The 22,703-nt window shown below is 38.2% G+C and overlaps 1 protein-coding gene across 2 annotated transcripts in view; it reads left to right on the forward strand.

The window, feature by feature from the left end:
• The window catches only part of mwh (multiple wing hairs), a 121,518-nt gene that overhangs the window by 90,452 nt on the left and 8,363 nt on the right, over positions 1 to 22,703 (forward strand). For both annotated transcript variants that reach the window (XM_034974496.2, XM_034974497.2), the window contains 3 exons: positions 9,604 to 9,667; positions 15,596 to 15,753; positions 17,205 to 17,309. In XM_034974496.2, coding sequence (XP_034830387.1) covers positions 9,604 to 9,667; positions 15,596 to 15,753; positions 17,205 to 17,309 — 327 coding nt within the window. The remainder of the gene's footprint in view (positions 1 to 9,603; positions 9,668 to 15,595; positions 15,754 to 17,204; positions 17,310 to 22,703) is intronic.

Here is a 22,703-nt window from a genome sequence, read left to right on the forward strand (position 1 = left end):
CCACAATCTACGGACTATAGTTATCGCTCATAATATAACATTATTATCACTTATCACCGTGACACGACGCAAACCAGTGTAACATGGCGTCCTGTTTGAACACAGGAGCTGCTCGATGTACTAAGGAGCAGGTTTGAGTGGCGCTTAGTGCCTTGTTTACGCTAATATAGAGTAAGTGCCCACTACAGACCAGCCCCCCAATTGTGTAAGAATAACCATTTCATGGCTATCGCGATCGTCAAGAAATTCTGCCCTTTGATTGGTTGATTCGCTGTTTACATTTTTTCACAGCCAATTAAAAGGACAGAATTCTTGACGATTACGATAGCCATGAAATGGTTATTCTTACACAATTGGGGGGCAGCTAGGGTTAATTACTTAAGGTGAAAGACACGGTCTGCCCGCGAAATTCAAATTTAATTTGGTTTTTCACAATTTGTAAACTAATGCGACAAAGTAGACTTATGGCATTCAAATTTCGTCCCCTAGCAATATCATCTTCACAGGTTTATATAAAAATGTTTACTTGAAAGTGTCCAGTTTTTAGAAATTCGTCAAAATAATGACTAATTTGTGAGTAGCTCACGTCAAACAAATTTCGCGCGAATGCGATTTATTCTGCATCATGTTTGCCGTCTGGGTGTTTATTCCATTTCTTCTTTCTTTCGGTTCTTTTTCATAGGTAGGTTATAGCAGTCAGGAAAATATTGAAAAGTCTCCCATCACTTTTAAGTTTTAACCCATCTAAAGAAGAAAATTTAAAAAATCGTAATAAATAAATAATTCAAATAAGAATCAAATCCAGGATGATTTTGGTAGGTATATCTAAGTGACTTATCGTCTAAATATATAAAAGAAAAATCAATGCGCAGCTCAAACTACTGGACAGATTGGGCTTTTTATACTATTCAATACAAAAGGGCGGGCGGTTTAAAATTTGTATAGTCCACGCGGACGAAGTCGCGGCCATAAGCTAGATAGATTGGTATATCTAGGGAACAACAATGCCGCTGGAGAAGCCGACAAAAGATAAATTTATTTCTAAGAAAATTATAAGAATTAATAGTCTAGAATACCTTAAATGTCATGCTAATCTTGCTGAGCCATTTGCTTTAAAGTTTAAAGGATTATTGCTCAAATAACTTTAATAAAGTAATACATAGAAATGGTATGTTGTTACGGAGACTAAGTACAGATCGAACGAAGTCGCGGGCAACAGCTAGTCTTAAATAAAAGGAAAAGGTGAGTGACTGACTGATCTATCAACGCACAGCTCAAACTACCGGACGGATTGGGCTGAAATTTGGCATGATGCAGATAGCTATTACGACGTAGGCCTCCGCTAAGAAAGGATTTTTGAAAATTCAACCCCTACGGGGGTGAAATTCGGGTCTGAAATTTGTGTAGTCCACGCGGATAAAGTCGCGAGCATAAGCAAGTTTCTATACAAAGAATTAGTGCGCAAATATCGAATCCCAAGTGTCGTGTGTCGCTGTCGCGCGTCGCGCTCTCGTAGCTCAGTCTACCCTAAACTTCTATTACTTGTTCTAATTTCTGTGACTACCTCTATCGCGGTATAGTATGCGTTCTTCGATGCAAGATAAAAATCCCGCTAGTTTATTGGCAACGATATTTAATTATGGTGCGAGTAATGTGCTTAGATTGTATCGTAATAAGCACATACTTCGTGGATATCTGAGGTTTGCTACTTTGTAACTTTAGCGTAGGTTGACTAAAACTTAACTTAGCAAGACATACAGCCGTACTCAGAGTCGCTTTATTGTTACTTAGTTTAGTTAAAACGAGACAGAGCTATATCTCTCACATAAACCTGTCTCGTTTTAACTCAATCTTAAGTAACGATTAGCACTGAGGGTTCCGTACAACAATCATATTTTATCGACATTTTGCACGATAATTTAAAAACTATTATGCCTAAAAATAAATAAAAACCTGTTTTAGAATGTACAAGTAAAGCCCTTTCATATTGTACCCCACTTGGTATAGTACCTAATCTTACTTTGAAAGTTGAAAATAGCAATATTTTGTTCGTGAACACATTTTAATTTTTTTCTTGTGATGTATCCACAAATTCACGGTTTCCAGATTTTTCCCCTCATAATATCTGCTATAAGACCTACCTTCCTGTCAAATTTCATGATTCTAGGTCAACGGGAAGTACCTACCCTATATATAGGTTTCCTGACAGACAAACAGACAGACAGATAATAAAGTGATCCTATAGGCCTAGGGGTTCCTTTTTTCCTTTTGTGGTACTGAACCTGAAAAACCGGTCAAGAGCGAGTCAAACTCGCACACGAAGGGTTCCGTACAGACAAGATGTAACACTATGTACCTACCTTTTAATCAATATTGAAAATTAAATAAATTTCACATTTTTTTTTAGCTAGCCTTATCTAATTACTATATAAATCATGACCGCGTGGAATGGTGCCAAGAATACTGGCTGCATTTCCGCGCTGGACAGCCAGGCTGATCCGTTGCGCAAAAAATGAGCCAGCCCTTCTGTCACCAGATGAGGCTATTAATCGCGGTGAAATGTCTCGTAAATTTTTTTTAGCACTAAGACCCCATGGCCCCAGGGTCTCCACGGCAAACGGCACAAAAATGTAACTCTCTATAAGAGAGGCATACTTGCGCCGCTTGCCGTTTTCAGCTGTTTCTGCTGCGGCTCCCGGTCTTGATGCTGTCTTCCTGATATGACACGGGGCCAATGTGTCAACGCAAGTTGCGTCCCACATTAGCGCCCGTCCCCGTTCCCAGGGAACCAGCGTCAATCCATCAGGTCTCTTGCCATCATCCCGACTAATCCCTGCCGGCTCAATGAGCGCAGGAATATTTATGGTGGCAAGAGCTCTTTTAATATTAAAATATTAAATAAATAAAGGTAGAGTTAAATGTGCCCGGAGTCGAACACTCGACTTCCCAAAGGCCGACGCCTTAACCACAAGGCCATCACCAGTTTTAGTATAATTAGTAAGATAATTATCAGCTGTTCTTTACAAGTGCATGTATTATGTCGGTCCTTTTCTGTTAACTTAATTAACAACTTAATTCTTTTGTTTGTCTGTATCACACCGACCGATGGTCTGCCCTACGTGAGTAATCGTATATCACGGTCCTTGATCTTAGTAAACGATAATGTTGTACCCACATTGTTATCGATATTGTATCGATAAAAGCAAAACTTCAGGAAAAAGCTCCTAAAATTAAGTGTGACTTTTCTAACCAAATCTAAGGAGTTTTTACTTTCGGGTTCCTAAAAAAAAATTAATTTTCGAGTTTCAAGCTAACAAATACACTGGTACTGCTTCTGATGGCAATTAAATTTTAGAGTATTTGCATCTTTTTCTTAGCAATATATTATTAACTAGCTTATGCTCGCGACTTCGTCCACGTGGACTTCACAAATTTCAAACCCCTATTTCACCCCCTTAGGGGTTGAATTTTCAAAAATCCTTTCTTAGTGGATACCTACGTCATAATAGCTACCTGCATGCCAAATTTCAGCTCGATCCGTCCAGTGGTTTGAGCTGTGCGTTGATAGATCAGTTAGTCAGTCAGTCAGTCAGTCAGTCAGTCAATCAGTCAGTCACCATTTCCTTTTATATATTTAGATAACAAACGTAATTATATTAGTAATTTAAAACGGTCAAACCTCGTGACTACGTGCCAGTCTTGAGCGTTATAAGTGTTTAAATTTGTAAGAAGCACTAAAGTTTTAAATTGTTAATTTAAAATTTATTTTTGTCCTTTTTCTAGCAAAATAGTAACATTTTGTTGAAATGAAAAGTAGGTATCCCGAGTGACTTTTGTCATTGATGATAACAAAAAGAGAATTTTCTTTAAAAATGTAAACATTATAGCATTATTAACATGATTAGTTTTGGTACCGTGTCCGCTATGCCTGTCAAGCCATTGATAAATTCTGAAACAGATGCTCATAAAAACCTCGCAAATTGCAATATTTATAGAAATCAGACCAAGCAACGACGCTACCTTGAACTTTGATTTCTTGAAAAAGCAAACATTCAAATTCTCGTAAAAAAATTAACTTATTAAGAAAAATGAAATAAATTGTGCAACTGGGTGTATATTTTCTATTAAGTAATTCTTATTTTATTATTTAGCGACCTTAAAATCTCGTATCCTTGTATGTGTAAATATGTATGTAAGATGCAATCTTGTATCAAAGAGACACAAAACACCGAGCAATACCAATAAATAATTAAATCAATAAGCATATGAAAAATGTTACGGTTTTCATTAATTAATTATTGGCCGTAGTAGACGGGATATCGATAAAATTGTAACCACTCATACCTCTCTATTTACCTATTGTAGTATCAAGTACTTACTGTAGTATCACAGTTTGTATTCGATATCGATAAAATCGATAAGTTTCACGCCACTATAACTATACTCGTAAAACAATGGCACCCCATTCATTCTCACGCCGTACCCAGAATACCACCAAGGAAATTCCCATACTATAACAACACAACATGCATTATAATATTATATTGCACCAGAATATATTTGAATACCAAATACGTGGCAACACCACAGCCTAAATTCTTCATACAGTCGGTCGACGGGTACGAGTTACGACTATACTCGACGCATTTTAAACTGAGTCGTCGAGTCTTTTATTTCTTGTTGGTTCTTCTCGAAAGTAGGAAAGGTATTCCGAACCAGTGGTAGATGCCTCTGACGATTCAAAAATACTTGTAAAAGTTTAATTGAATAAAAAATATTTTTACTTTATTTTATTTTTATTTTGATGTGTGGCACAATTTAAGAACGTTTTTCTTTCTTTCTTAACGTCGTCCTCACTGTACGTTTTTTACTCTGTGACAAAACACTAGGTACCTATAGAGTATACTCCCGAAGGTGTGAGTGGAATTTTATATTAAAATAGTCCAGATTCATTGGCAGAAGCCCTTCATAGGACTAGCCTCTCATACCTTTTACTCGACTATTTATTAAACCAGTTAAATAGGCAGGATTTTGAAATCATTATACGGTATACCAGAAAGTGTGTATGTCTGTCTGTCTGTCCGTCTGTCTGTCTAGCCTTTCACCGGCTCATCCGTTTAACCGATTTTGACAAAATATGGTACAGACATCGATATAAATGATAAGATAGGCCCAAGCGAACAAAATTTTTCACTTTTTTGGAACTAAATAAATCAGCGCCACCTCTTAGATACTAATGAACGACCCGTTTGAAATCCAGACGTCACTGAGGTGGCATTGGTGCTATTAGCATTAATGAGTCGGAACCATTTTGTTTGTTCAATGGCCCTATCCATGGTACCGAGATAGCTTACATCCCGGGGAAGGATAAAGCCTACTTTTTATCCCAGAAAATCAAAGAGTTGCCAGTTCCCACGGGATTCTTAAAAACTGAAACTCACGCGGACGAAGTCGCGGGCATCAGCTAGTGCTAGATAATCTCTCAGTTACAGACCGACAGTTTCTTAGCACACTTTCTTTTAAATCAATAGTAAATAGAGTTGCGGTAAAATATTATATTATGCACAACTACCTAGTTGCAGAAAATTGCATTTTCTATCTCCTAACCGATATTGAATAGTGGAATTATATTTTGTTGATCGATGGTATTCTAGACAACCCGTTTATGATTGATCATAAATAACGTAGAGTCTACGATTGGGTGTATACTCTATAGGTACCTACCTAGAACTACTAGTCACACTTCACACTAATATTATAAAGGCAAAAGTTTGTATGTGTGAGTGTGTGTGTGTGTGTGTGTGTGTTTGTGTATGTTTGTTACTCCTTCACGCAAAAACTACTGGAAGGATTTGGCTAAAATTTGGAATGGAGATAGATTATACCCTGGATTAACACATAGGCTACTTTTTATCCCGGAAAATAAAAGAGTTTTGAAAAACGTAAATCCACGCGGACGAAGTCGCGGGCATCAGCTAGAGAGAGATGGTAAGTATCAGTAAATTTGTGTTTTTTTAATATAAGCCATGTTAAACGACTAATATTCCCCTTTTCTCTCCAACTAAGCGTCAGGCTTGTGCTAGGAGTAGGTACGACAATAGTGCAACGGGCGGGGTTTGAACCGTCGACCTTTCGGTTTTCAGTCCACTCCTTTACCAGTTGAGCTATTGAGGCTCTATTGAAAGGCTAATATTGAATTGAATGTGGGTAATGGTCCGTGATTTAAGCGGTTGGGGCCGGCGGCGACAACGGTACCACGAACCAGCTAAATTGCTTACCGTACTAAGACCTCATGCAGGGAGGCGCGGTGAGATGCGCGGGGCGTTGAGCGGAGCGTATTATTACCAAAACCTAGCCTCAATAGCTCAACGTTTAAAGGAGTGGACTGAAAACCGAAAGGTGGCCGGTTCAAATCCCACCCGTTGCACTATTGTCGTACCTACTCCTAGCACAAGCTTTACGCTTAGTTGGAGGGGAAAGGAGAATATTAGTCAGCAATTAACTTGGCTAATATTCTTTATAAAAAAAAAAATGAAGTGTGGGATTTTATAATGTCAATTTTATTTCATTGTAATTTTTTAAATGTGTAAGTACTAGCTATATAAGCTTTTTTGTGCCTGTAAATAAAAACTATTATTATTATTATTATTATTTTGCAATCTACAAATCAAAAAAAAAATTAAATGCGCGGCTGACGTGCGGTTGTGCGGGGTGTCCCCCTGCCTGATACCCTAATTGCCATCTTGATCTGTCGCGTACTATACCTATATCTCACATCGGAAAGAATGATATTAACACCGCTGTAAGCAATTTCACCCTCACCACCTGGGCGTCTGGTGCACGTCGACCGTCCGCTGTGCCAGATCCTTCTTTCCACGCACATGCAAACTGTGGAACCAACTCCCATCGGCGGTGTTCCCACTAGATTACAACATGGGGTTATTCAAGGGGCGGACCAACAAGTTCCTAAAAGGCCGGCAACGCATCGGCAGTTCCTCTGGTGCTGCAAATGTTCATAGGCGGGGTGACCCGCCTGCTCGTTTGCTCGCTATCTCTATTGAAAAAAAAAATTACAGTCCTATAGCTGCATTCTATTATTTTGCTCAACCAGCTAGGCTATGAAATTTCATTGTTAAGCTTTTAGTAGTGTTCGCAAAACTAAGGGTACTTGCCCACTTATTAGCAAGCAGGATAATGTGGCTAATTCCATTGTACACAATCTCTAAACTAAACTAAAATGACACGTCTAAATCTATTGCTATCCCTTTGATAATGTTGCTTGCGGAAAAGGATAGCACTAGATTTAGACCTGTTAATTTAGTTTAGTTTAGAGATTGTGTACAAGAGAATCGGCCCCATTGCCTTCAGGCTCAAATTCCTAAAATGTAAAATTTTTATAATGTTGAATCTGCAAAATGTTGCATGGATTATATTGGAAGCGGATATTGGATAATTGAAGACTATGCTACTTTGTGTAAAGTCTGTTCACTAACATAGTGTCGCTATCTATGTAGTGTTAATTATTTATTTTTATTTATTACAATAAACATAACAATAATATAGTTGGTATTCTATTTTATTCTTAGAATGGAAAACATTTTATTCAACAAAAACACATTGAAAAAATAATATAATAAAAGCAAAATAATAAATTTGCCTGCGGGTGTCAGAGACACGCATCAGAGTGGAGGCGGGCGCGGGTGCTCGCGCGGACGCGTGTAATTCAAATGTATGCAGACGCCAAAGAGTTAGTGAACAGTACCCGTAGTACAAGATTTTACGTCTCACCAAACCAAACCAAATTCGACAGTCGAAATACTTCCACGTTACAGTAAACTGGATCTCAAATGCCTTGTTTTAAAGCTCAAGTTTGTCTACACTTCTACAGCCAGCGCTCCAAGCGGAAACATTGCGAAATTAAAATCAGTGGCATTGAATATTTGACTTCAATTCAAGGCTGTTTAGGTCCATTTTACTGTAACGCGGAAGTATAGGTATTTAACTCTTCCGCGATATGTGTTTCCTACCAATTACAACCCGGGTATCTTTAAAACAAGAGTGAATAGGCATCTTCTAGGTAAACGCGTCCCATCTTAGGCCACATCATCACTTCCCATCAGGTGTGATTGTGATCAAGCGTACACCTATAATGAATTAAAAAAAAAAATCGACTCTCGAATTTGGTTTCGTTTGGTGAGACGTAAAATCTTGTACTACGGGTACAGACTATAGTGAAGCAGTGGGATAAATAAAAACCAGCAAGCAGTATAATCGCTCCAATTTATTTATTAATCATTCATCGCAATAATAATCAGTGACTTAAATATTTAATACTATTTACAACACATTAGTTTTTGCTCACACTGATGTATTTATTACTGTTTATTTATATCACTATTAATTTGCATTGATTTACTTGTCACAATTTCTACTTACACTGAATTTACCGATTAACTAATATTTAGAACACAAACTGGCATAGTTTTTGCTGACACTGTGTTACGTACAATAATAACTCACGAAATGAGCTCTCATGGCTTTTTAAAGCTGTATCCCTACCAAAGGCGTCCGGTAGGTGGGCTGTGATTCGCTGTTTGGCTGCTGTTGGCGGTGATTCGCTGTCAGTGGCGGTAAGTGGCTGTCATTGGCTGTGATGGACCGGCTTGGTATAGTTTAAAATTACACATACAGGGTTAAATAAAAAATATCAGAAAGATCTCGGCACTTAATTGTTATCATTCATGTCCTTCATCACTTTTGTCCTACGACTTTTAAAATTCCGTACTTATATTTTTTTCATACCAAACATTATGTTATTTCTTTCAGTCAGTCAGTCACCTTTTCCTTTATTTAGATTTATTATTATGCCATAGTGGGCGATTACCTTACAAGCATACACACGTCTGTAAAACTAATGGAGCTATAAAGCCATTTTATGACTTTTTGCATAAATTAAGCCGTTAATATCTATACTGGTCAACGTGGTATTTATTGTGACTAGTCTACGCTTCTCAGTATTTTCACACCCTCAGCCTTAGAGGGATTTTCTCATTCTTAGATCTCCTCTAGAAATGAGAAGAGTTTAGGTCGTAGTCCACCACACTAGCCAAGACTTCTCACACTTTTGAGAACAGGAGGCGGACGTCATAACCACTAGGCCACAGTTCCCGGCATGTTTGCACGGACATTGTATTATATTTGTGCTGCATTATATTATAGTATTACGGTACCCGCACGATTTCGCTGGCTCACTGGCTTTTATGATTCCTACTCGATGTACCGACAGGAGTATGATCATAAAATAATCTGACCAGTGAAAGGCAACATCGCTAAAGAACTTGTACCAAAAACATTTTATGTAAAATCGGTTGCCAAGACTCATCTAGATAATTAATATTCCTGAAAATTTCAGCTTTCTAGTGTCATCAAACTTCTAGTGGACTTCAAAAATACGACGAAACCATCGAACATAGACGAAACGCTTCCAGAAAAGGGACGTAGTGCCCCTTCCTTTGTTTGGCTCGTCTTGGCGGAGGCAGTACCGTGTCTCCTGATGCCTAATTGAAAAGCCATTGAGTAAATTTTCTCTTTTCTTTGTTACAGTGAGCTGACTTTACAAGAAGGGATGGCCAACTGTGGAGGCTGGAGTGCAGAACCTGTGTCAAAGGTAAGCTAACAAGTAAAAGCTCTAGCAAGATATACCTTAGTTTAGAAATAAGTTCATGTCTACAAGATTCAAACATCATCGATTTATTACTGATTTATGGCAAAAACTTGACTATAGGTAAGTAATTTATAACTAGGTATAGTTGTAGTCAGTTTTTTGAAACTCTAGAGTCATCATAGAGTTCATAGTTGTTGTCGTCAATTTATCTAAATTGTACCTAGTTAGGTAAATTGTACCTTTACATTTTTACATTAACTGTAAAAAATCATCTGATCTTTTACAGTTAATGAGTTCCGCATTACTTACTACAGAAAAATCGGTCAAGTGCGAGACGAACTCATACACTAAGGGTTCCGTACCTCAAAAGGAAAAATGGAACCCTTATAGGATCACTTTGTTGTCTGTCTGTCTGTCTGTCTGTCCGTATGTCTGTCAAGAAACCTAGAGGGTACATCCCGTTGACCTAGAATCATGAAATTTGAAAGGTAGGTGTCTGGTAAGGTAATCTGAAAACCGTGAATTTGTGGTTACATCACACAAAAAAATTAAATTGTGGTCACAAACTAATAATTAGTATTTTCAATTTTCGAAGTAAGATAACTATATCAAATGGGGTATCATATGAAAGGGCTTCACCTGTGCATTCTAAAACAGATTTTTATTTATTTTTATTCATCATAGTTTTTGAGTTACACTGCAAAATGTCGAAAAAATACGACTGGAGTACGGAACCCTCGTTATGCGAGCCTGACTTGCACTAGGCCGGTTTTTTTAGAGATAGCGTGTCGAATTCGTGATCGTAGTAGATAGGTATAGAGGCATATAAACTGTAGGTATACCATGTTAGACGTTGCTTGCAGAAAACCTGTATGTCAGATCTAATGCTTCTATCAAACGCAACAGAACAAAAGAAACCACGCACGGCACCCGGCACGCCGGCACGCAAAATCACGTGCCGGCTAAGCATGCCGGCATGCCGGGGTGGCGGCCATCGCGCAAGTCGCATGCTCTCGATTTCAGTATCTTTCTCCCGTCTTGCCGCATTTCGACACGCTATCGGTAAATCCAATGCAATTTTCCACTTGCCTATCTATTTTGACGACCTCTCTGGCGCAGTGGTGAGAACTGTGGTCTTATAAATGGCAGGTTCCAGGTTCGGTTCCCGGCAGGAACAATTTGGAAATTCTCAATTTCTAAATTTTCTATGTGGGATTCGCTAACCCAGTGTCTAACACTGGATGATAGCCACCGAGCTATTTGACATTAGTTGATTCTACATTGCTGCTTCAATGAGCGACATTTAAATATTTTTTCGTAGAAACACGTCAAGGGATTAAAATGTCAAATGACTCTAAGGTAGCGAATGGTCTGGTTTGCTGGGAGGCTTCAGGCGTGGCTAGTTACCACCCTACCGACAAAGCTGTGCCGCCAAGCGATTCAGCGTTTCGGTACGCTGCCGCAAAGAGACCGATCTAGCCCTTCTGTAGGGCGATTGTCTAAAACCTGCATCAATCATTATTACAATCTCAATTGTTCTGATTGACTGAATTTGTGCGATTCTTGTTGCAACAATGCATTGTGGCCAATAGTGAGCGAGCATTAACCAATCAGAGATGATTGCGATCGTGACATTGTAGCTGTCAAACAACCGCGGTAGGGCCACATTCAAACTTCTGTTATCTATGATTGCGGGTGAATGACAGCTACAATGTCACGATCGCAATCACCTCTGACTGGTTGACGCACGCTTACTATTAGCTACAATGCATTTTTGCAACAAGAATCGCACAAATTCAACCAATCAGAACAATTGAGATTGTAATATTGATTGAGGCAGGTTTTATGAAATCGATCTAGCAGATTTCTGATGTCGAATGAGCCTGTGAAAAGGTAACAGAGACCGACAAACAGGCAAACTTTTGCATTAGTAATATTATGGGTTTTGTAGCAACAGGAAATCGAACCCAGAACCTCTCACTTGCGCTTGCACATCGCTTCGCTGCGCCAAAACAATGCCCCAATTATAATCATGGTGATTATTGTTTCTTATAATACAAGATTAAGTACCTTTCTTTTCTTATTGCTACATGTAATTACACTGGTTGCATCAAGCTCGCAATTACAATGACAGAAAATAGGGCTGCCAATTTTATTTATTTTTAATTTCACTATTATTAAATACGTATGTTTTGCATCTCTATATAAAACACAAACAATGTTTCTATCTATAGCCACTATTGACTTTGAAACCATCCAACTGATGTGCCCCAAACCGATTTCATTAGAAAGGCAATAATGCGAACATAGTTGGTTTTTTTTGCGTAGTAGCACACGACAGGTATCTGTTTAATAAAATATTAATTCAGTATACAGTTCATTATGATCATCGTGATCAACGGCCCTCTGAGCACGGGTCTCGTTTCAGAATGAGAAAGGCTTAGGCCATAGGCCACAAGTAAAGGAAAAAATCCGAAAACAGTGTAACATATTTGTGGTTACATCACAAAAAAAATATGTTCAGGAAAAAATATTACTAAATCGCTCATAAAATCTTGTACGATTGTACGGAACCCTTCGTGAGCGAGTCCAACTCACACTTGACCGGTTTTTTCTCTATAGAATATTTGCTTATTTTTCTGAATAGAATAGAAAAAAATATTTTTTCATTCAAGTAAACTTTTAAAAGTGCTTTTGAATCGAACTAGTTTAATTTACCACTGGTTCGGAATGCCGTTCCTAACGAGAAGAACTTTCCTACCAAGAAACTCGGCGGTTGCTCGGCTGTTGATGATGATAGATAAAGTCGGTTGCACTTTTCAAGTGATCAATTTACAATATTATTATACCATACTGTATTATTATACCATATTTCTGAAAATAATGTTAAAGTGACAACCCTAGAAATGAACCGCTGCGCTGTCAAAAAGCAAATCCCAACAGATTAGAATCTAGAAACATAATTACAATAGTGTTATTACAACGCACAGAAGCTAGACGTAGCCATACAAAAAATTATAACTAACTAGGTACCTACCTTTAATTGATTAGATAAGCTTTAGATCATTGTGATGTAAACTGTAATGTTAGTAAGTACTTAAGTGATAATTTAAGCAGAGATTACGGTACGAGTGACTTAAGTAGACCATTATTGCACGGTGTGAGTTATGTGCTGTGCAATGCTTTATCCCGGAAAATAAGTTCCCACGGGATTTTTAAAAACCTAAATCCACGCGGACGAAGTCGCGGGCATCAGCTAGTAGTTTTTAGGGTTCCGTACCTCAAAAGGAAAAACGGAACCCTTATAGGATCACTTTGTTGTCTGTCTGTCTGTCAAGAAACCTACAGGGTACTTCCCGTTGACCTAGAATCATGAAATTTGGCAGGTAGGTAGATCTTATAGCTGATATTTGGGGAAAAATCTGAAAACCATGAATTTAGGGTTAGATCACACAAAAAAAATTAAATTGTGGTCATGAACTAATAATTAATATTTTCAACTTTCGAAGTGAGTGACTATATCAAGTGGGGTATCATATGAAAGGTCTTCACATGTACATTCTAAAACAGATTTTTATTTATTTTTATGCATCATAGTTTTTGAATTATTGTGCAAAATGTCGAAAAAATACGACCGTAGTACGGAAACCTCATTGCGCGAGCCTGACTCGCACTTGGCCGGTTTTTATAAATAAATTTCATTTCTTTCATATAAATTATGTTTTTTTCGTGGATGCAAGCTATCTCTGAATATTAAGTACCTATATGGATTAAAACAGAATGGGACTAATTAATGCACTTTATCTAATTAACATAATATGAACATCAAACATGGAAAAATATTATAAAAATTATCATGGCGTGATCGTAGAGGCTTTCTTTTTTATGGCCCCCATATCTTATCTAGTTGATATCTCGCCAATTTACATAATCCTGTGATATAACTCTATCGGCGATTTCGTTTAACATGCAAAATGGTTCTCGTGTTCGCTTACTCATAATTTATGAATGTCAAATTAAAACGTGTAATATACATAAAACTATAAACGTTTTACATTACTTTGACGACCTCTCTGACAAAGTGGTGAGCGCTTTTCCGGTAGGGTGGTAACTAGCCACAGCCGAAGCCGCCCTATCAGCAGCCCATCGGACCACCAGACATTTAGAAATTATAAAATTCCTACCCCTAGCCGAGAATCGAACCCGGGACCTCCCACTAACAAGCCTACTGGGCTTACCACTGCGCCAAGGAGGTCGACATATGGAATTTCGAGAATTTCACATGCTTACCTATTAAATTAGTCTAGACACTAACCGCTAAACAGTTTGTGGTAAACTTTCACCGCTTTAGAACTATTGTCATAACTCCATTGTTAGGTTTATGGATGCTCGCGACGTAGACTCCGATGAGTTTAATAGTTCGGTGTGGTGCTACATTTAGCGGAGAACAATTTTTTTTTAAAGAATATTAGCCAATGATGACTAATATTCCCCTTTCCCTCCAACTAAGCGTTAAGCTTGTGCTAGGAGTAGGTACGACAATAGTGCAACGGGTGGGGTTTGAACCGGCAACCATCCGGATTTCAGTCCGCTCCTTTAACCGTTGAGCTATTGAGGCTCCAATTTGGATTCTTCTTCTTCTTTGTCGTTACACTCTTGACAGAGCGGTCATGGTCGTCCCTTCAGTCACACATTAGGGAACTTCTAACAAAACGTTGAGGCTTCGACGTCACTGGCTATGACGTCTGATTTTACTGCAAAGATGGGATTGACTGGGCTGAAACTAAACATAGTAAAGCTATTTGGCCCTGGCGGAGATGGTTGCTGATTCGTTGTTCACTGGCAGTTGTCAAAATATGTTAGTAGGTACATTTGACGCAGGTCGCCCTAATGTAGCCCTATTTTTCTTATGATTTCACGTCACGATAGCCTAGGTAACACATCGTCGATTCAGGATTAAATGATTAAACCCCTTACACTAGTTCACTCTGCTGTGTTGTGGCACGCACACCTGCAACGAACGAGTAGCAAACTATTATGGCAAGAGATCAAACAGCTACTTAGTACCTAAGATATTCAATAGAGTAGAATGGTTAAGAATAGAGCAAAAGGTCAGCAAAGGAGTCCTTAAGAAGAAACTAAAAGAAGTGAACTGAATACAGTGAAGTTAATGTACTTTATAATTAATAATAATAGGTAATCCACTATGAGCGCAAACTCGCCGATAAACTGATGTGCAGTTTAGCGAGATAGAAATTATTATATTACGTGTGCATTATATTAAATAAATTAAAAAAAAAAACGTCATCCACGCTCGCCCGCACCTGTCGCGGGGGCTGTCCGGGTGAGCGGGGCGAACCCTCCCGATTACCATTTCGACCTGTCACTTACTATAGGTACTTATTTATCAGAGTAGGTACACATAAGTGAACCTCCTACTTCCGTGAATATCTCATTTCATCGTTATTCATAGAACTCATTAATGAAACATGAAAAACCGAATGAAAACGCATCGTAACATCCGCTCGCACTGTGGCCACAGCATTCTTAATTAAACGATATACATTCGCGAAAGTTACACTGTGACGGGATATGAATGTGCTGTAAACACGAATCGAGATGAAATTTTTTTGTCTTACTGCTAGTAGTTTTATTAGTTCTATAGTACCTACCTAGTTTACTTAGATACAAAGTTTTATCCTTGATCCTAAGGCCGGGGGGGGGGGGATTGTCATGTTGACCTGTCGCCAACTATACCTATTCTATTCCTTTGTCTAATTCTGTTATACATAATCTGTAAACTAAATGTCTCTAGTGCTATCCTTTACCGCTGAGAGTACCTGCAGTTCGATTGCGGAAAAAATGCATCAATCATATTATTAGCTCCTGTGGGATTAAACTGTATCTATCTAACATCTAATTATTTTTCAGGAAAAGCAAAGACCTCCAATCTACAACCCAGAGGACTATGCCACGTCGCTCAAGAAATGGGGAAAGAAGATCGGCACAGGCAGTCTATATGATGTGGACCCTGGACAAGACCCGAATAAGGCTAGGACGCTGCCTACGCAGGGCAACAAGGATTTCAGGTAGGTCTTTTCTTCTTTGTAACACTTTCAACCCATGGCAGTCGTGATCATCATGAAGAAAAAGTTCCTCATCGTCACCTTCTTGGGAGAGTTATCATGATCATGATCAAACCATCGCCGGCTCACTGCAGAGCACGGGTCTCCTCTCATAGTGAGAATTGTTTGGCCATAGTCTACCACGCTGGGAGAGTGGTCGTGGTCATCACGAAGTGACAAGTTTGCAGGGGCAGATGTTGTGCGTCTGACAAGCATTCGCCATTTCTCCCTGCTGGCTGATAACCTGGCACACTCATGTAAGGGACTGTGCACACCAGACTTAATTTGGTAGATTAATCGCATGGGCAACCTTCCTCTCCCTCTGATGCCCTCCACCTTACAATGCACGAAAAGACGCACGATTTGAAGATAAAGAAATATAAATCGTATGAATTATGGATACAGGAAAATGCTCAAGATAACCTGGAACAGCTTTACACCGAACACTAAGGTACTGGAAATGGGCCACAAAGACAGAGCACTCATGTCCACTATCATGCGAAGGAAGCTTGCTTTCTTTGGACAAAGAGGAGCCCAAATCTCATTTCCAGGATTAGTTTTTTAAGGAAGAATTGAAGGCAAAAGGGCTCCAGGTCGCCAAAGATGCAAATGGTTGGACGATATAAGAGGGGGGACAGGGCTTAGTTACCCAAAATTAAAAGAGGCGGCTTTTAATAGAGAAGCTTTTCGCATGATGACCTCCAAACTTCGTATGGAAGAAGGCACACGATGATGATGATGAATTACGGATGAAAGATAGAGATCCTCCTCAATACAAATCCGTATCGAATTAACAATCGAAACAGCAATTGTCTACGTCCGTTTGTTGAAATGTAAACCATGTCACTTGGTACAGAATTATAACACCTCGATTTACTTAGCTTCGGCCGGAATTAGACGGTTCATTATTTCTGTAGATAGATATTACTGAGGTAGAACGCAGAACTTACCACTGCAAACAATGACATGAATTTCATATAGGACAGCATGTGTTAGTATTACTTACTTACACATAATATATTAATCTAACATAATATTCCTTGATTGTTCTTTTTTCAATCAATCGATCAATCTTTTATTTGCTTTAAATGTAGGTTAACAAAGATGTTTTACGATTCACTTAAATAGTATCTCTGTATTTGCCACGCAATGGCATGCAAATATTTTACTCACTTGAGTTCATAGTAATATTCAAAATTTTCTTTTGTAATTTCTCAATCTGGAGGTGGGTGTTAACATCTGTAATACAGTTTCTAACTAAAGCAGTTGTTACCGTTCTTTACTTTTAAGGCAATATAGGTAAAGAGAAAAATAGAGATTTTTCATTTTTCAATTTCAGCCGTAAAACGCAGCAGACAGACAGACAGCAACATTAGGTTGGTACCTATATCTACTGTTATTTATTTGTATTCCAGGAACCCATGTCTCAGCTTGGGGGACGAAATGAGCCTTCGACAGTTCGGCACACCCAGCGAGCTTCTGACCAAACTCAGAGCTGATCTCAGGCTGTCTTTCCCAAGGTAACGTGTTTGTATCTATAAAACCTCATGATAAGGAAAAAGTGTCACCTAAATATATAAAAAGAAAAGATGACTGACTGACTGATTTATCGACGAACAGCTCAAACAATTGGACGGATTATGTTAAAAGCAGGTTGGAAGGCAGATAACTATTATGACGTAGACATTCGCTAAGTAGGATTTCTGAAAATTCAACCACTATAGGGGAGTAAAATAGGGGTTTGAAATTTATGTAGCCCACGTGGACAAAGTCGCGGGCGAAAGTGCCCACGACATAGTGCAGTTCATAGAGGCATAGACTACCACCGTATACCTACCACCTCATAACTACTTACCTAAAAACCATTAGCGAAAAAACAGAAAAACTGACCTATTTGTTATTAAGTGCCTAATTCAAGAAAGTTAAGCAGAAAAATAGCGATTTCCTATTTACAATCTCATAGCTATAAAAATAAGCAAAACAAACCATACAAAACTGTCACAATATGTTAAAATAACACGTGCCTCTATAAGGTACACAACACATTAAAAGAAAAATCGTATTCACACGAGTTTTCACACATTACTCAATACACATAGCGTTCCAATGTATAGTACTAGAAAGCCACTTTACCAACTCAATGCTATTTAAACTTGCGCTTTTATTAGCAAATGAATCTAACACAATAGGTACTTGCAATGTTTCATATTCATATTGAAGGCATAAGAGGTAGCGATTTATGATCGCACATTACGCGCGAATTTCTACCATCATCATACATCGACCTTTAGAAGGAGATAGCAGATTTGTAGATTGTTGCCCCTGTCGTTAAGACCGACAAAACGTCATATATGTAGGTTTAAGTGACAGAGACAACGCTCTAAAAAGCCGAAAAGTCATTCTAAAGGCCGCGCACCGTACCTCTGATTGGCTGACAATCCTTCACTATTGGCTTTAATGCACAGTTTCAGCACGAATACCATAAATTCAGTCAATCACAACAATATAGATTGTAGCAATATCATAATTCCTTTGTTTTCAAATTAATCAATACTTATGTGCCTTCCAATAAGTGGGGCAATGCATAAGGATCTGGGAATCAAGAAAACTCTTGCAATTAAGTGATTTACTGATAGGGGTCAACACCTTTAGTAATGATTGAAGAATACGATTCACAGAGGCAGAGATAATATTTTTTTCTCTAAACAATCGAAAGTGTTTCTGTTTGGTACTCTTGACGCCTCAACTACTCGAAGATTTAATCGAGATTTGACAAAGAGTTTTAACACTATCTTGAGGATATGGGACATACTTTTAATCTCGTGACAATATGACCGTTGACCCATAGAGTTAAAATAGCATGTGGGAAGCCATTCTTTTAACTACTATACTACACTTCGACAATACCTACTTCGTTATTTTTGTTTTGTAATGTATTCGCCTCTTACCTAATTTATAACGAAATCATTGTCTTATAAATTACTTCGTATGGACAGGGTTATTGAACAAACAAAATGGCACCGACTCAGTGGTGCTTTAGCATCAATGCAACCTCAGTTTAAACGGGTCGTTCAATTTAGTATCTAAGAGGTGGCGCTGATTTATTTGGTTCCTAAACCGTCAAAAATTTTGTTCGCTTGACCATATCTTGTCATTTATATCGATGAACGAATTAGATTATGCTTCTCCGTCAATTAATCAGGTCATCTGTTTCGTTGCTTTAGTACATAGTAGTATAAATGGAATTACCAGATTAATGGAATTAACGTCGGGTTTCCAACAACGGTAATCTTTTTACGTGCAATGGCCACTGTGACCCGGATAGCTTAATCCAATTAATTATCTACTTTAATTTGTGCAGTTATGTGAAAACGATTAATTTAATTTGTTTATATTAAATTACTAGTTCATGAAATTTCACTTTCAAAAATGCTATTTTAGCGTTTAAACTACCGTGAGTGATTTCCATTATAAATACTATCTGTCCCGGCTTACTCACGTGTGTAGTCGACGTTAGCCCGACTAGTTTCGAACCCATACGGGGTCCTTTTTCAAGGGAGTCCGTCCGCGCCCGCGCCGCGGTTTTGACTGCGGGACGCACGTGCCGCTGCCCGTAGAGCCCGTTGTGAGGGTGGCTGGGGTGGGGGGGGAGACAGCTGCCGATCGTCTCCCGACAGTTCCTGCTGTTCTTCATCACTGGAACCGACACCGAAATCCAGGCACGCGGAGCTAATGGTGTCCCGTCCCACGACTGATGCCCTTGTCTTAGCGTCAAAAAGCGGTTTCCACGCTGAGGGTAGCATCCATCCATTGTCACGATTGAAATTCGGGTGGCGACTAATTTCGATCGCTTCCCGTATCTTCCGTATCTTCGTATGGGTTCGAAACTAGTCGGGCTAACGTCGACTACACACGTGAGTAAGCCGGGACAGATAGTATTTATAATTCAAAAATGCTTTCTTAGCGGATATGATAGTTGATAGTTATCTGCGTGCTAAATTTCAGCCCGACCCGTCCAGTGGTTTGAGCTGTGCATTGATAGATCAGTAAGTCAGTCAGTCAGCTTTTCCTTTTATATATTTAGATTACTAACTGATGCTCCAACTTTGTCCGCGTGAATTTAGGTCTTACAATCCCGTAGGAACTCTTTGATTTCCCTGAGTAAAATGTAGCCTATGTCACTATCCAAGTCTTTAGCTATATCTATGCGAAAAATCACGCCGATCCGTTGCTCCGTTACGAGGAAGCACAAACTAACAAACACACTTTCGCATTTATAATAATTAAGGGTAGGTACTGATTGTCAGAATTGTCAGATTGCGTTGGTCAAACAAATTTCTCTGAAATCAACATCTTATATTACTCGAATGTTCATTAAATACTATAAAATTCTTAAGCTCCTTTTTATTTTCGCAGTCATATAGTATAAATAACCGTGCTACTTGAAATCTCTCAGCCATATAATTCTCGAGATGACATTAAAAAGTAAACCGAAACGGTATAATGTATGGACGAGTATCTTTTTCAATTACATCTGACTTCAGCATTATGATGCGGTCAGATGCATTGCGCTTTTATGACTAGGAACTGTGGTGCTAGTTGGAAGCTTGAGCGGAATAATACCTTTATGTTATTTTAATTTTTTTTAATTTTTATAACAAGCGTAGGTACGCCAAATATTTACATTATTATTTTCTCGCCAAACTGGTGAGCCAGTTTGTTGGCGAGCTGGCGCTCTTTAAAAATAACTAGAATCTACGTATTAAATTGTACTTATGTATGTAAACTTATATTCTAACTTATACTCAGATTAAGGATTGATCGCTGCAGCGAATTGAACGCTTCAGAGATCAATCCTCAATACACAACAACAACAAAATAAACTAAAATAAAAAACAAATAATAATAATAATATTATTAATAATAATAATAAATTAAAATCGTTAGGTACACTAAGTTTTGCCCGCGACTTCATTCGGAGTACATATTATGTATTATTATGTAATTTATGCTCTATATTAATAATTCTGGATGAAGTGACTTTTCAATCGTGAAAGAATTTTCAGAGTTTATCGATTACTAGCAAATTTTTCGTCTTTATGTGAAGCTATTTTTATCAACATTTTTGAGCGGGATATAATATACTTACTCTCGAACGAGATGCGTGATGTGTGAAGTGTGAACAACGCGTACTGACGTTTGGTATTACGTTATTTTTTTTGCAAATTAATAAAAACCGGCCAAGTGCGAGTCAGGCTCGCGCAATGAGGGTTCCGTACCACAGTCGTATTTTTTCGACATTTTGCACGATGATGCATAAAAATAAATAGAAATCTGTTTTAGAATGTACAGGTGAAGACCTTTCATATGATACCCCACTTGAAATAGTCACTCACTTCGAAAGTTGAAAATACTAATTATTAGTTCATGACTACAATTTAATTTTTTTTGTGTGATCTAACCCTAAATTCACGGTTTTCAGATTTTTCCCCAAATGTCAGCTATAAGATCTACCTACCTGCCAAATTTCATGATTCTAGGTCAACGGGAAGTACCCTGTAGGTTTCTTGACAGACAGACAGACAGACCGACAGACAGACAGACAGACAGACAGACAGACAACAAAGTGATCCTATAAGGGTTCCGTTTTTCCTTTTGAGGTACGGAACCCTAAAAAAAAATTAACAAATAAAGGCTATTTGAATTTTGTAGTTTTTTACATCGCTTATTTACGCACAAACTCGGCTCAAAGTTTGGTGTAAAACAGAGATATTTAAGGGTCATGACTTTCAAAATAAGTTAAATTTTCCTATTATTTAATTTTATTATTTTAAGGGCATAGATAATGGAGATATAAATCAATATCTGGCTTAATTTTAGATCGAGAAGATAAAAAATAGATTAATAGGCATAATCCCATGTTGTTACAATTAGTTTTAAGTCTTATTGTTCGCATAATATGTAACGGCATGAAATAGTGTTACTTATAAAAGTTGTAGCAAAGTATTGTTTGCCTATCTATATCAACGAAAAAATATATTTTGATTTTGATAGTACATTTGTATGGAGAAGCGGTAATGTTAAATACGCTATATTGCATCATTTGGACCATACATACTTTTTCTATGCAGCTCAAATTGCTAAGACGATTGAGGTGAATCTCTGAGCGGCTGTAATTTGTGACAATGATTTCTTTATTCTGTCTGATTATACATTTCTTATTCCCTGTCCGACTTCGTTGATGAGTTATTTCATTTTCATTTTGACAAAAAAATGGCGCCTATTATAAGAAATACCTGCTTTAGTTATAGCTCGGTCACACGGTGCAAGCTGGCGTGCAAGTTATTGGTCAGTTACTGCAATGCAGCTACTAGCAAGTGGCATCGTATGACCACTTTTCACTGAAGCAGAGTGGAGCGGACACGTTTGCAGCTGATTAATCAGATTAATTATTGATAAGGTGTGATAATGATATCACGTGATCTCATAATAACATTGTATTATAACTATAGTTAGATGATGCCTGCGATTTCGTCCACGTGGAATTAGGGATTTGAAAAACACCGTGGCAACTCCAGTTTTCCGGTATAAAATAGAATATTATGTAACTGTCCAGGTCTTTAACTATCACAAAAAAATCACCTCGATATGTTGCGGCGTGATTGAAGGACAATCCAACAAACACACTTTCGCATTTATAATAATATGGGTAGGTACCTCAGTAGGGATCCAGTGGTAGTGATTGGTAGCACACATATCTATGCTAGGTTCAGCTCGTCTACGCATAATAATTCTGTAGGTCTGTCTATTCGTTACCTACAATATGATATTACTGTCTACTCACATTCCGTCACAAATTTTTCTGGGTATAGAAGCTGTCATCTCAGCATCGAGCGATTGAGCAGCTGACACGC

Source organism: Maniola hyperantus, chromosome 13 (genome assembly GCF_902806685.2).
Source record: "Maniola hyperantus chromosome 13, iAphHyp1.2, whole genome shotgun sequence".
Taxonomy (NCBI): domain Eukaryota; kingdom Metazoa; phylum Arthropoda; class Insecta; order Lepidoptera; family Nymphalidae; genus Maniola; species Maniola hyperantus.